We start from the raw sequence: 14,306 nt of genomic DNA on the forward strand, positions 1-14,306 counted from the left end.
GGATCATATCAGAGCTTTGTTAACTTTCAAACAGGTAGAGTGACCCGCACTCCAGCTGGTGTTACTCAGGCAGCGAAATGTATTAAGGTGCAGCCAGCACTTTTGCGTAAGCTGGCAAATATGGGGACTCCACAGCAACTCAGCATCGAAGACCAGTCCTAAAAGGCGATAAGTCTCCACTACATTGAGCAGTTGGTCACTGAAATAAAGGTCTGAGTATGGGTGAGCAGTACAATGTTGACAGAAGTGCACAATGCTGAAAACCGAAAGCCACAGCTGAGGGGCCATGCCTGCAACTTTCACACGGCAGCTTACAACTGATGTTCAGTAACACCCACGCCAGGAGAGCAATAGTAGAGGCAAAAATCGTCAGTTACAAGGAGGGTGACACTGAGGACCCCACAGCTGTTGCTATACCATTGACAACTACTAGAAAGACAGGAACACTTAGTGCAAAACCTTGTGGGACCCCATTCTCTTGCATAAGATGGGGAGGGGGGGGGGGGGGGGGGGGGGGGACTGTGGGAAGTACCAACTCGAACCTGGAAAGTACAATGCGACAGGAAGGTCTGGATAAAAATCGGGAGCAAACCCCAGAGACCCCACTCATGTAAGGTAGCACGGATATGGTGCCGCCATGTGGTGTCATTAGCTTTTGCAGGTCAAAGAAGACAGCTATAAGATGTTGACATCCAGCAAAATCTGTTTGGATGGCAAACTCCAAATAAACCAGATTAGAATGGCCTTGGCAAAAACCCCCCAGGGATGAAGCCAGAAGACCCCAAGACTCAAACAGCCAACACAGGTGCTGGTTCACCATGTGTTCAAGCATCTTACAGAGAACATTGCTAAGACTAATTGGGTGATACCTGTCCATCTCTAAAGGGTGCTTGTCAAGTTTGAGCACTGGGACAATGATGCTTTCTTGCCATCGTGGTAGAAACTTGCCCTTGCTCCAGATGCAGTTAAAAGATGAGAAGCATATGACACTGACAATGCAATGGTAGGTGCTGGATCATTTGGTTGTGGATGCGGTCTGGCCTTGGGGCTGTATCAGGGCACTAGACTATGGCTCTGACCAATTTCTGTTTGCTGAATGGACTATTATATAGCTCCAGGTGGCATACAGCACAAGATAACGGCCTTCACTCCACCTGCTGTTTTAGGACATGAAAGACAGCCTCAGATGCAGATGCTCGGGTATAGTGCAGAGTAAAATGTTCAGTGACCGAATCTGGGTCAGCATAGACAGTGCCATTTAAGGTAACACAGGGTACACCTACAGGTGTCTGGTATCCATAGAGATGTCTGATCTTTGCCCAAATCTGCGAAGGGGAGGTACGCAGTCGAATAGTTGAAACATATCACTTGCAGCATCCTTGTTTCCATCGCTTTATTAGGTTGCGGACTTGTGCATGGAGCTGTTTAAAGACAATAAGGTGCTCCATTGATGGACAGCGCTTATGAGTGTGGACAGTCTGCCTACAATCTTGAATGGGCTCTGTGACTTCTGATGACCACCAAGGTACTGTCTTCTGTTAGCGTGGGCCTGAGGAACAGGGGATTGCCAAATCATCTGCCGAAAGAATGGCTGTAGTTGTATTCTGGACTGCCTCGTCAATATATCCTCACAGCAGGGAGCTAAGGGCAACAGCATAGGCAAAAGCAGCCCAGACAACACTGTTGAGAGGCCACCACAAGAACGACACTCAGGGAGGGACAGGAAGACCCAGGAAGTGGTCACTACAACACAGGTCATCATGGTCTCTCCAGTGGATAGATGGAAGAAGACCAGGGCTGCAAATGGAAGGGTCAATGGCTGAGAAAGTTCCGTGTGCTACAGTGAAGTGTGTGGGGGTATAAACATTAAAGAGGCAAAGGTCAAATTGTGCCAGCGAGTTTCCGTGATCGAGATCTTTACCACAGGCAGCAATTGCGGTTCCACCCCACAAAGGGTTATGGGCATTGACATCATCCAAGATTAGAAAAGGTGGGAGGTGCTGAGAAACCAATGCAAACAATATGTCCTGAGATACTTCACCATTGGGAGGAAAGTAAACATTGCAGATGTTAATACCCTGAAATGCCCTTAATAAACAGCCATAGCCTTCAAAGGTGTATTAAGAGACACAAGTTCAATATAGAGTGCCCAGAATATAAGTGCAAACTCCACCTGACACTGTCACAGATAGCATGATCCTTATAATATACCCAGTACCCACGAAGGGCTGGGGTCCACTATTCTGGAAGTCAAGTCTCCTGAAGGTCAATGTAGAAGGCAGGGGAAGTACTTAAAAGAAGATGTAGCTCAGCCGGGTGGTGGAAAAAACCACAATTCCACTAGAGAATAATTTGTCAATGTACTGTGAGGTCACGAAGGAACCACAGAAGCAAGTTATGCCCTATGGTCACCTGCTGCCACAGGGTGAGGGGTTATGGCATCAATACACATAGGTTCCAGGTTCAGTCGTATGGTGCGAGCCACAGCCTCAGGAGCTTAAAGAATCTCCATCTTGGCCACAGGAATAAAATGGGCATGATCTGCTGGCAAGGGGGCCACTGAGATATCCTCCTTCTGGGAGGATTTTTTCTTATATTTCCTCTCCTTAAAGGATTTCAATGATTGTGAGGGCTTCTCTGAATCAGTTTCAGGTAAAGACTATGATCACAAAGCCCTGCGACCAGCAGCCTGTGGCACCTTCAGCCACTGGGCTGAGGGACCCCCACCTGGTGAGAGGAGGCAGAGGAAGGTGTTTAGTCACCCACTGGGAGGCGGAACCAATGTCCCTGGTGGGTGGAAAGCCATTGTTTCTAAAGTAGGTGTGGGGGGCAAGCAGCAAGAAGGGAACCCCCAACCAGGCATGGTCGAGCTGCCCTAAGGGCCCACCATAGGACGTTTAACAGGCAAGAGTACCATCGCCAAAGGGGGCGATGTGATTGCAGCTGTAGCTCACAACGCTGTTTTACATGCCATGTGCAATCGCTTTTATTCATCTTGGCCTCTTGATAAGTTAGTTTGTCCAGATTCTTGTAGTCTTGTAGTTTCTTCTCTCTCTGGAAAACAATGAAATCTGCTGAGCAGAGAGAATGGTGCTTTCTACGATTGACAGACGTGTAGAAGGGCACAAGAATGTTCACATGCAGCACTCATCCACAATGGATGAGTGGATTTACAAATGGTGCTAGGATTTCAAAGTGAAGACATATGCCCAAATTTCAGACCCTTGAAGCACCGCATGGGAGGGAGGGAGTGGGGACGAGAGGGATGGGACATAAGGTTTCACATTGCATCAGTATAGCATCACCTTGACCTTTTCAGGCAAACAACCAAGATTAAGGGACTGGTAGCAATGCAATTGTCTTTTGGCCCCCTATGCTCCCGACGGACAAAGTGTACAATCCATCACTCCAAGTTGGTGTGTAGCTTACCATCAGATTCAAAGAGCAGGTCTCAGTGGAAAATGATGGCCTGAACCATATTTGGGCTATTCTGGGGAGTGGGAAGTGACAGTCACTGGTATGCCACCAAGCATGTTACAAGCAAGCAGTGCCCCTGACTGAGCAGGAGATGCTGTTTTGATCAAAACTGAGCCACTTTTTGTTCTAGAGATGGCTGTCACTTCCCCAAACTTGTCTTCTAAGTTCTCCACAAAGAATAAGGGCTTTCTAGACAAGAAGTAATCTTAATCAGTCATTTTGCAAATTATTGGAGGGACTATTTGCCTGCTTGCCACTTAGCCCTATATTCCTCCTACAGCATAGCTAGCTGACCAGTAATCCACTGCTCGGAGTCCCTATGCACCAGTTACAATGGGCACATACTCCTTGGTATACATGGGAATTTTTCAGCTCGGACACCAACATTGCAATCCCTGTGTGGTCAGGGACTACAATCCTGCAGGTACTTGACAATGCCGCCCCCCCCCCCCCCCCCCATCTCCTCCTCAACAGGGTGGCTACCATGCTGGATTTTGGGTGTATTATCTTATTAAACAGAAGGGTGCAAAGATGGAAAGGCACAGAGGTGGTGCATACACCATATTGGGCAAACCTTCCCTGCACAATCCACACTTCTGGAGAATTCTGAAAATTGGTGGCAGGCCAAACCCAACAATGGGGACCATAAATTCACTCAATGAAAAGTTGTAGAAAATGCCAGAAGTGTAACCCGATTTCCAACCATGAACCAGGTCCAAACAGGTTTGGCACCAAGAAAACCATCTGATGGAGAGCCAGAGGGGAAAAGGGATAGTGGAAGGATGAGCTTGCACAGCATGGAAAGGAAGTATTACTGCAAAGGCTGGGGCCCCGTGGTAGCCTAACACATACTCACACAAGAGTTGTGAGCCCCCTTGGGAATATTAAAATGGGTTGGTGTGGCTGAGGTATAAGAGACATATGATTGTGGCTTCTTTTCGAGAGGCTCAGAACGAAATTTGAAATTACTTAGCAGTCTCTTGAATTGCTTGCACGTTCAGGAGCAAGCGGTAGTTTGCCATTCCTTTCCTCCAGGCCATCATAATTCAGCGCCACAGATGTGTCCTTAGCTTGGTCTCTGGGATGCCTAGATCTAAAGTAGCCATTGTGCTTGCCTCCTTAGACAGCCGGTCAGTGAGTTTGTCACTTGCCACAATGAGGTGTCCAGTTTCCAAAAGAAAACTACGGAGTTTCCAACTCCCTAAATTCAAATAACAGATTATAGTTACTGGAGACCAATAAGTTTTGTGAGTAGTATTGTTCTATCAACATAGCAATAAAGAACATCACTGACCTTGGAGCAGTCTGTGTATACAACTCGAAAAATGTAGATAATCGTTAAGTACCGAGCAGAGTTTGTTGGTAAATGGTGGGAACAGTGTTTTCCTTCGAACTGTAAAGCACGTCCACACATACTACATGGTGGGGGATACACCAGTAGGAAGCTCAAGATTTACTTTTAAGTATATAAGCAAGTGGAAAATACAAATTCCCTACAAATGTCCTCAGGCCACAGTTCAGCTGGTCTGCCTGTTCAGGGAGGATTGATGAGCAGTAGGATCTTCTGATTTTGTAACATAGTAGAGTACTAATGATATTTACATCTCTGCTTGACTGTGACCATGTACTTGATCAGGAGTTGCTGGTACCTGACTCTCAAAGGTGGGACATCCAGTCCTGCAATGAGAATTGAATGGATTTGTGCAAAAAGGCTTTTGTTTCTAGTTTTATTTCACTATGGTGAATATGGTCTAATAACTGAATTATGGATGGTGCTGTTTAATAACAAGTGACACATTCACAATGTAAGAGAGGTTTTTTTTTTCATACAGTTAGCCTTTAGTTGGCATAGGTGAGATAACCAATTTGGTTGGTTGTCAATTAGATGACCTAAAAAAAAGCAGAACTGTTCAACAACCTGTAGCAGCTGATCTAAGTAAAGATCAGTGTGGGGATGTGCTGATCTGAGTCTGTATGGCATGAGATTTTGATGGTGAGAAATAATACCCATTATTCTGGTTCCAGTCATATGTCTTTTATATAGTTCTCTGAAGTTGACACTCCACAATGTGTTATAGTGTACAGGTGTAACATAAGCAGAAATCATCAATGTATAATGCTATAGACTCCACAGAAGTTATAATATTGCTATCACAAATAGGATATTCTGCTACCTGCAGAACCCCATTCTCTTGAATGTATTGACATCTAGGAAATGTTCACACTTGGACTCAGAATGAAATGATAATGAAATCAAGACCCTAAGCTGTTGCCAGGCATTGATATACATCAACGGGGACAGTTGAAAATGTGTGCCCCGATCAGGACTCGAACCCGGGATCTCCTGCTTACATGGCAGATGCTCTATCCATTTCAGCCACGGAGGGCACAAAGGACAGTGCGACTGCAGGGATTTATCCCTTGCACGCTCCCCATGAAACCCACATTCCCAACTTAATGTCCACACACTACATTCATAGTGCCCCTGCCCACTCCACTTATTACTCATGGCAGACAATCTTACCGGGACTCGTAAGAGTTCGGGCAATGCGTGTGCATCCAGCACAGAAGGAGGAGGTCAATGACCAGTGGTCCTTAACTATATAAAGATGGTCCAACTGATAAATAGTTCTCTTTATAAGTAATTCTCTTTCAAAACTGACTGGCAGCCAGAAAAAAAAATAAAATAAAATAAAAAATAAATAAAAATAAAAAAACCACTTTGTGTAATGTGAATAAAATTTCCTAATGGCATGTTGTATTTTGCACCTTTTGAAAGTCAAAGAATGCAGAGAGCAGGTGTTACCAGTCAGCATATTTGTCATGGACTGCAGATTCAAGTATTAGAATATGGTCAATGGTGGGCAGGGTGTCTCAGAAACCATGTTGCAATTTAAAACAAGATTTTTTAGAATCCAGGCACCAACAAAGTTGCCCATCCTTTCAAACAATTTACAGGCACCGGCTGTTGGACAAATTGGACTGCAGTTATTTCTGTATGTGCATATTTCCCAGTTTTAAGATGGGCATTATGATGGAAATTCTTCTTGCCATATTCAATTAAAAACCACTACGTTATTATTTTTACTTATTGCATTTGATGGTGTATAATGCTGACATAAATAAGTTCACAGTTTTATATTTGTTTACTAACAGACACTCATGCAATTGCATATGACATGAGGTATGCCAAGAACAAAAACACAGAAAATGTAGAGGAAACAGACATAAAAAAAAACATGCTGTGATACCGTATTTACTCGAATCTAAGCCGCACTTTTTTTTCGGTTTTTGTAATCCAAAAAACCGCCTGCGGCTTAGAATCGAGTGCAAAGTAAGCGTAAGTTCTGAAAAATTTGGTAGGTGCCGCCATAACTAACTTCCGCCATCGAATATATGTAGCGCTACACAGGCATGCTTTGCAGGCACAAAGATAAATTCTGGTGCCAAAACCTCTGCATCAGTAAATAAATTAAAAATAGGTGAAAGACGAGCTTTTTTCTCCGCCCCGAGTTTCTACCACTACATTTTCATACATTATACAACGAAGTAAATACAAATTCCGTATTGTTCATCTTCGAATGTAGCAGCATTTCAATGTACTACGAAAATCCGACTGGCAAGACTGTTTGGGATGTTTGTCAATATGGCCAACTCTACGTTCTGAATTTTTTCCTACCTGTGAGAAGAGATGGTTGCTAACAGGAACTTTTATGAATTGTGAATCACATGCACTATTTCCTTCACCATAAGAGTGATTCGTATATAAACATTTTGCCATGCATTTGTTTCATGTTTGCTGCTATCTCATTTAAATCCTGTCTGCCTAATAAACTACGAAACTAGAGTGAGACAACAGCAAACGCGGAAGAATATACATATCATGTCATGTTTATATTCATATTATTCGTATGTCTAATAGTGATACAGTCAGAAATGAAGCATGGCAATTGACTAGATTTTTAAATCTATGATGATTAATTTCTGTGCAGAATGTAATGTACTAAAGAGGTGTCTGCAAAGATTTTCAACGGAGAAAAATTGTCGCTAAACTCTCGTTCAGAACATCTTCTATCATGTTGTTGTTGTTATGGTCTTCAGTCCTGAGACTGGTTTGATGCAGCTCTTCATGCTACTCTATCCTGTGCAAGCTTCTTCATCTCCCAGTACCTACTGCAACCTACATCCTTCAGAATCTGCTTAGTGTACCCATCTCTTGGTCTCCCCCTACGATTTTTACCCTCCACGCTGCCCTCCAATACTAAATTGGTGATCCCTTGATGCCTCAGAAAATGTCCTACCAACCGATCCCTTCTTCTGGTCAAGTTGTGCCACAAACTTCTCTTCTCCCCAATCCTATTCAATACTTCCTCATTAGTTATGTGATCTACCCATCTAATCTTCAGCATTCTTCTGTAGCACCACATTTCGAAAGCTTCTATTCTCTTCTTATCCAAACTATTTACTGTCCATGTTTCACTTCCATACATGGCTACACTCCATACAAATACTTTCAGAAATGACTTCCTGACACTTAAATCTATACTCGATGTTAACAAATTTCTCTTCTTCAGAAATGCTTTCCTTGCCATTGCCAGTCTACATTTTATATCCTCTCTACTTCGACCATCATCAGTTATTTTGCTCCCCAAATAGCAAAACTCCTTTACTACTTTAAGTGTCTCATTTCCTAATCTAATTCCCTCAGCATCACCTGAATTAATTCGACTACATTCCATTATCCTCGTTTTGCTTTTGTTGATGTTCATCTTATACCCTCCTTTCATGACACCATCCATTCCGTTCAACTGCTCTTCCAAGTCCTTTGCTGTCTCTGACAGAATTACAATGTCATCGGCGAACCTCAACGTTTTTATTTCTTCTCCATGGATTTTAATACCTACGCCGAATTTTTCTTTTGTTTCCTTTACTGCTTGCTCAATATACAGATTGAATAACATCGGGGAGAGGCTACAACCCTGTCTTACTCCCTTCTTAACCACTGCTTCCCTTTCATGTCCCTCGACTCTTATAACTGCCGTCTGGTTTCTGTACAAATTGTAAATAGCCTTTCGCTCCCTGTATTTTACCCCTGCCACTCTCTGAATTTGAAAGAGAGTGTTCCAGTCAACATTGTCAAAAGCTTTCTCTAAGTCTACAAATGCTAGAAACATAGGTTTGCCTTTCCTTAATCTTTCTTCTAAGATAAGTCGTAAGGTCAGTATTGCCTCACGTGTTCCAGTATTTCTACGGAATCCAAACTGATCTTCCCCGAGGTCGGCTTCTACTAGTTTTTCCATTCGTCTGTAAATAATTCGCGTTAGTATTTTGCAGCTGTGGCTTATTAAACTGATTGTTCGGTAATTTTCACATCTGTCAACACCTGCTTTCTTTGGGATTGGAATTATTATATTCTTCTTGAAGTCTGAGGGTATTTCGCCTGTTTCATACATCTTGCTCACCAGATGGTAGAGTTTTGTCAGGACTGGCTCTCCCAAGGCCGTCAGTAGTTCCAATGGAATGTTGTCTACTCCGGGGGCCTTGTTTCGACTCAGGTCTTTCAGTGCTCTGTCAAACTCTTCACGCAGTATCGTATCTCCCATTTCATCTTCATCTACATCCTCCTCCATTTCCATAATATTGTCCTCAAGTGCATCGCCCTTGTATAGACCCTCTATATACTCCTTCCACCTTTCTGCTTTCCCTTCTTTGCTTAGACCTGGGTTTCCATCTGAGCTCTTGATGTTCATACAAGTGGTTCTCTTATCTCCAAAGGTCTCTTTAATTTTCCTGTAGGCAGTATCTATCTTACCCCTAGTGAGATAAGCCTCTACATCCTTACATTTGTCCTCTAGCCATCCCTGCTTAGCAATTTTGCACTTCCTGTCGATCTCATTTTTGAGACGTTTGTATTCCTTTTTGCCTGCTTCATTTACTGCATTTTTATATTTTCTCCTTTCATCAATTAAATTCAATATTTCTTCTGTTACCCAAGGATTTCTACTAGCCCTCGTCTTTTTACCTACTTGATCCTCTGCTGCCTTCACTACTTCATCCCTCAAAGCTATCCATTCTTCTTCTACTGTATTTCTTTCCCCCATTCCTGTCAATTGTTCCCTTATGCTCTCCCTGAAACTCTGTACAACCTCTGGTTCTTTCAGTTTATCCAGGTCCCATCTCCTTAAATTCCCACCTTTTTGCAGTTTCTTCAGTTTTAATCTACAGGTCATAACCAATAGATTGTGGTCAGAGTCCACATCTGCCCCTGGAAATGTCTTACAATTTAAAACCTGGTTCCTAAATCTCTGTCTTACCATTATATAATCTATCTGATATCTTTTAGTATCTCCAGGGTTCTTCCATGTATACAACCTTCTATCATGATTCTTAAACCAAGTGTTAGCTATGATTAAGTTGTGCTCTGTGCAAAATTCTACCAGGCGGCTCCCTCTTTCATTTCTTAGCCCCAATCCATATTCACCTACTACGTTTCCTTCTCTCCCTTTTCCTACACTCTAATTCCAGTCACCCATGACTATTAAATTTTCGTCTCCCTTCCTATCTGAATAATTTCTTTTATTTCATCATATATTTCTTCAATTTCTTCGTCATCTGCAGAGCTAGTTGGCATATAAACTTGTACTACTGTAGTAGATGTGGGCTTCGTATCTATCTTGGCCACAATAATGCGTTCACTATGCTGTTTGTAGTAGCTTACCTGCACTCCTATTTTCCTATTCATTATTAAACCTACTTCTATCATACGCAGTCTATTATTTGGTTCTTATAGATCATTATCAAAGAAAGCAGCAGTGTAAGTAACAACAAATAGCAGTCTCTTCCCATTGTTTCGCTAATGAGACGATTCTTCTCTCTCTCTCTTTTCTTTTTTTTTATTGTAAGCGGCGGTAGCGCGCACAAAAGCAAGCCATGCCGCGAGCGGCAATAGGCCGTAAACACTCATTATCAGAATGTGACAAACAATGCATGACACAGTACAGTAATGCATTTTCAGTTTAGAGTGACGTAAACACCTATAACAAAGAGAACGGCACTTATCAGCTCAAAGAAAAATAAGCGATGAATTCAAACTAGACGAAGCACGTGAAAAAGGAAGGGTACCCGTATAAATATGTACGGAGCGCCTGACGCATAGCAATGGCTACCTGGTAAAGCTTAACTTCTAAGCTTACGACTCGAACCAAACAACTGTAGCTGTATCGCCATTCATTCGACATAAATTGTTTCTCATATTACAATGGACCAACTTTGTTTCGATTTGGGGGTGCGGCCTAAAACTTTTATCTCCCCTTGAATTTCGAGTCTCAAATTTCAGGTGCGGCTTAGATTCGGGAAATTTTTTTTTCCTCGATTTCTAGTATCATTTTTCGGGTGCGGCTTAGATTCGAGTAAATACGGTATATAGTAAATAAGGTATCATGAAATTATTGACAAAAAACAATATCTGGAACCAAACAGCACACATGTAATAATGTTTTACATTGTTTATAAAGGATGATATTTTTGCATGTTTTAGAATCAAAGAAACCACACTGGTGACGGCGATATTATTGCTGAAACTAGTTTGGGAATAAATAAATAATAAAAGTGCTTTGCATCAAGGCATACCCACAGTCCCATATTGTTGTTTTCTACACAAACATGGACCAATGGAAGAACTCAAAATAAAATTATTGATTGTGCATTGTGTTGGATCATGGGGGAAATTCTGACACAAATCTGAAGGGCTATTGAGTCCCTATTAATTAAAAAGGACATAAGTTTCTAGGTGTAAGGAGCACAAGCATAAAGTGCTACATTTTGCCAGGCATTGACCTGTGAAGGTAGTGTACTGGCTGCTCAATGCAAGCATTTCTGCAAGATGTGCTGCTAGATGTTTCATTATATTCAGGGGACTGGTGCTAATGTCTCCATTATCAGAGATTTCTGTATGCAGCCAATGGCCACAAATGCAGCAGAGTTTATATTTTATACATGAGAAAATCAGGCGTGTACTCTCATTTTTAATTAAAAATGTGCTTTCACCCAGTCATTTAAATGATATTAAGTAGTTCATTTATGTGTTGTATGTACAGCTTCAAAATGCTCTTCTACATTCTGTAATGGCAGCTGCTGCTTCCTCAGACCGCCATGGTATGGGCTTCCATCTAGGAAGGCCCAAAGAGAAGAAGATTATGGTGTGACTTGTTCTACAGTTTTTCAGGTCCAACTGAAATGTATCCATTTTTTCTCATCCAGTGAGCTACTGCAATTGCAGAACTGCCATGACTGCTGTCAGGTTTTTTTGAGGATCATGAATTAGCTGAGACAGCCTTCTCAGTATATTGCATCCACTGATAGCATATACCAGGAGATGGTAGCTTCTGTAGTTATTTTGACTGAGAATACGCACATCACATCATACCTATACATTCATAGATTCACCTCAGTTTTGGTCACTGAGAGTTTTTATTTGCTCTCATAGGGAAAACCTAGGATGGATGTTTGTAATGAATTTACAGAGACGAGTCACTGGAAGCTAACCATAATTAATCTACACCTAGGAATAAGGTGTTTTATCAAAGACAGTGAGTGAATATGAAAGTCACCAAAAAATTACAAAAAACTTATATTAATTCTGAACAGGTTCCTTACATATTTGTAGTTCCTTTTAGTTTTTTCCAACAGTGTCAAATGGTTACACATCTACAACCTTTAGGCACAGCACTTCTTGGCCACTGTCTACCATATGGTTACTGCCCTCATTCTTCTTATACAGCCATATGGTACAGGCTATGATGTCACCATTGCTCATTTCATTACTGTACAAGGGGAGGTTTTTGTCTCGCACCAGCCACATCCACTTTAATCTCTAGATGGCCAAGTTTCATGCTGTACTCAGTTGCAAAACACCATCTTTATTTATGAAATGTCATCTTTATTGGTGGTATTATCAGATTTCTTATATCTATATTTTCTTTAATTATATTCTCCCAGAAACTGTTTGCAGTCTTGCTGACAGAAGTGTCTTTGAATCTTATTTCTGGCTCATTTTCCAATGTCTGTTCAGCTACTTCCAATTTCTCTGGATAACATAATCACAGACATATCTTGTATTCAATCCAGCATTGTTCTAGTGTCTGCCCAACATAATACTGTCCATTAATGGCTTACCACTGCAAATTGTAGGATAGTGTTAGCATAGCAAAACAGATGGAAGGCTAAAGAATGTAATGGAATAGCTTTCTTAATGTGCAGCTTCCCCAAGCATTTAATGCTGTGCTACGTTTCCTCCCTGTAGAGGTACACAATATATGAACGCATAGTCTCTCTGCAATATGACCGAATACAAACTTCTCCAGCTTTCAGCCTCAGAATGTGGCTTTTACCTGATAAATGAGTGTGTGGAAAGTGTTACGGCTGGCAGAGCAAGTGCATAACAGAACTATGCCGAACCGAACAGCAGAGCTCTTGTTACAATCATATTACAATCATTTAAGCCAAAAATACAATTTTCAATACACACTTAATCCTATATATGCTACTCATGTTGCTATTAAGATGCATGCTCTCATGTTGCTATTAAGATGCATGCTCAGTTTTATGTGCACCAGAGACAAACAACATCATAAATATTTCATAATAAGACTCCATAAATGCAATGTACTGCAAATTCATGCTCTACATTTATATTATCCATTGTAAGACAGTAAGTGACTACATCTTGTGATTTTCTTGTGGTACCAGGATTAAACTAACACAGTTAGTAATCTCTTCCATAGTCAATACAAAGGTCCAGTTTAAAGAGCAAATCCAAAAATTGCTTGTACAGCAGACATTAACTAATAAAATCCTCACATTTACCCTTGTATGATTACTGCATGCATGTTACAGATGTTTATGACAGTAAACGTTAGCAGATTACATATCTAAAACATGAGAACATAAATCAGCTAGAAGAAACAAAATAGTAATTCCAGTTCAATAATAGTACATTTGATTTATTTCCTATGTCTCTCCTAGTACTTTAATGAAGATACCAGATAAAAAAGTGTCACATGTAACAGTCACTTGGAGGATTATGAGATTTGTCTTGTATAGATCTGTTATGTTCAGTAAGTTCAGTAAGTTCTTGACAAATTGTGGTTATACTGAGTTATACTAGTCATGAACAAACCATACAAATCAATAAAAACTACAGAATACTCAACAAGCAGAAGAACTGAAAACTTATACAAATGATTAAATATAATTTAAAACATATAATACTTAAAAATTATTGTACTCTTTATTTCATCTATAACTTTCATAATACCTTTCTAGCATAAAGTTCTTCTGGTGTGGTACTTTTCAGACCCAAAAGCCTGTATGTTCTATACAGCAATTTCGGTTTTTTCCTTCTTGGTTGGAATCTTTCAATGTCTGTTATCATATACACACCAGAACGTAAAATATATGCAGATTTACTCAAGAGTGAACTTTCTTCATCGTCATCACTGCTCTCCTAAAACAATAATTGTAAATATCCACTAAAAACAGACTGTTTATAAAATGAAAGTTAAAGCATATACTAATGTGAGTCACGTTAAACAAACTGAAACAGAAATTTCAAGACAGTAAACCTAGCAAAAATTATATTGGGTCTGAAATTTTAGAATAAGGGGGCTTCTTAAGTAAATGAGAACAATTAAGCAATGAAAATGGCGTCAAAAACAAACAGTAGGCAGGAGAACTTCAAACATATAGCAAACACATGAAAATCAACACTAAAAAGCTACAAAAAATTATGCTTAATTTTATCCATATTTTGCAGATTCAAACATGACTGT

General features: G+C 40.9%; 1 protein-coding gene across 2 annotated transcripts in view; it reads right to left on the reverse strand.

The window, feature by feature from the left end:
• The window catches only part of LOC126190945 (NBAS subunit of NRZ tethering complex-like), a 410,919-nt gene that overhangs the window by 325,374 nt on the left and 71,239 nt on the right, over positions 1–14,306 (reverse strand). For both annotated transcript variants that reach the window (XM_049931590.1, XM_049931589.1), the window contains exon 11: positions 13,793–13,981. In XM_049931590.1, coding sequence (XP_049787547.1) covers positions 13,793–13,981 — 189 coding nt within the window. The remainder of the gene's footprint in view (positions 1–13,792; positions 13,982–14,306) is intronic.

The sequence above is a fragment of the Schistocerca cancellata genome, chromosome 6 (assembly GCF_023864275.1).
Source record: "Schistocerca cancellata isolate TAMUIC-IGC-003103 chromosome 6, iqSchCanc2.1, whole genome shotgun sequence".
Classification (NCBI taxonomy): Eukaryota; Metazoa; Arthropoda; class Insecta; order Orthoptera; family Acrididae; genus Schistocerca; species Schistocerca cancellata.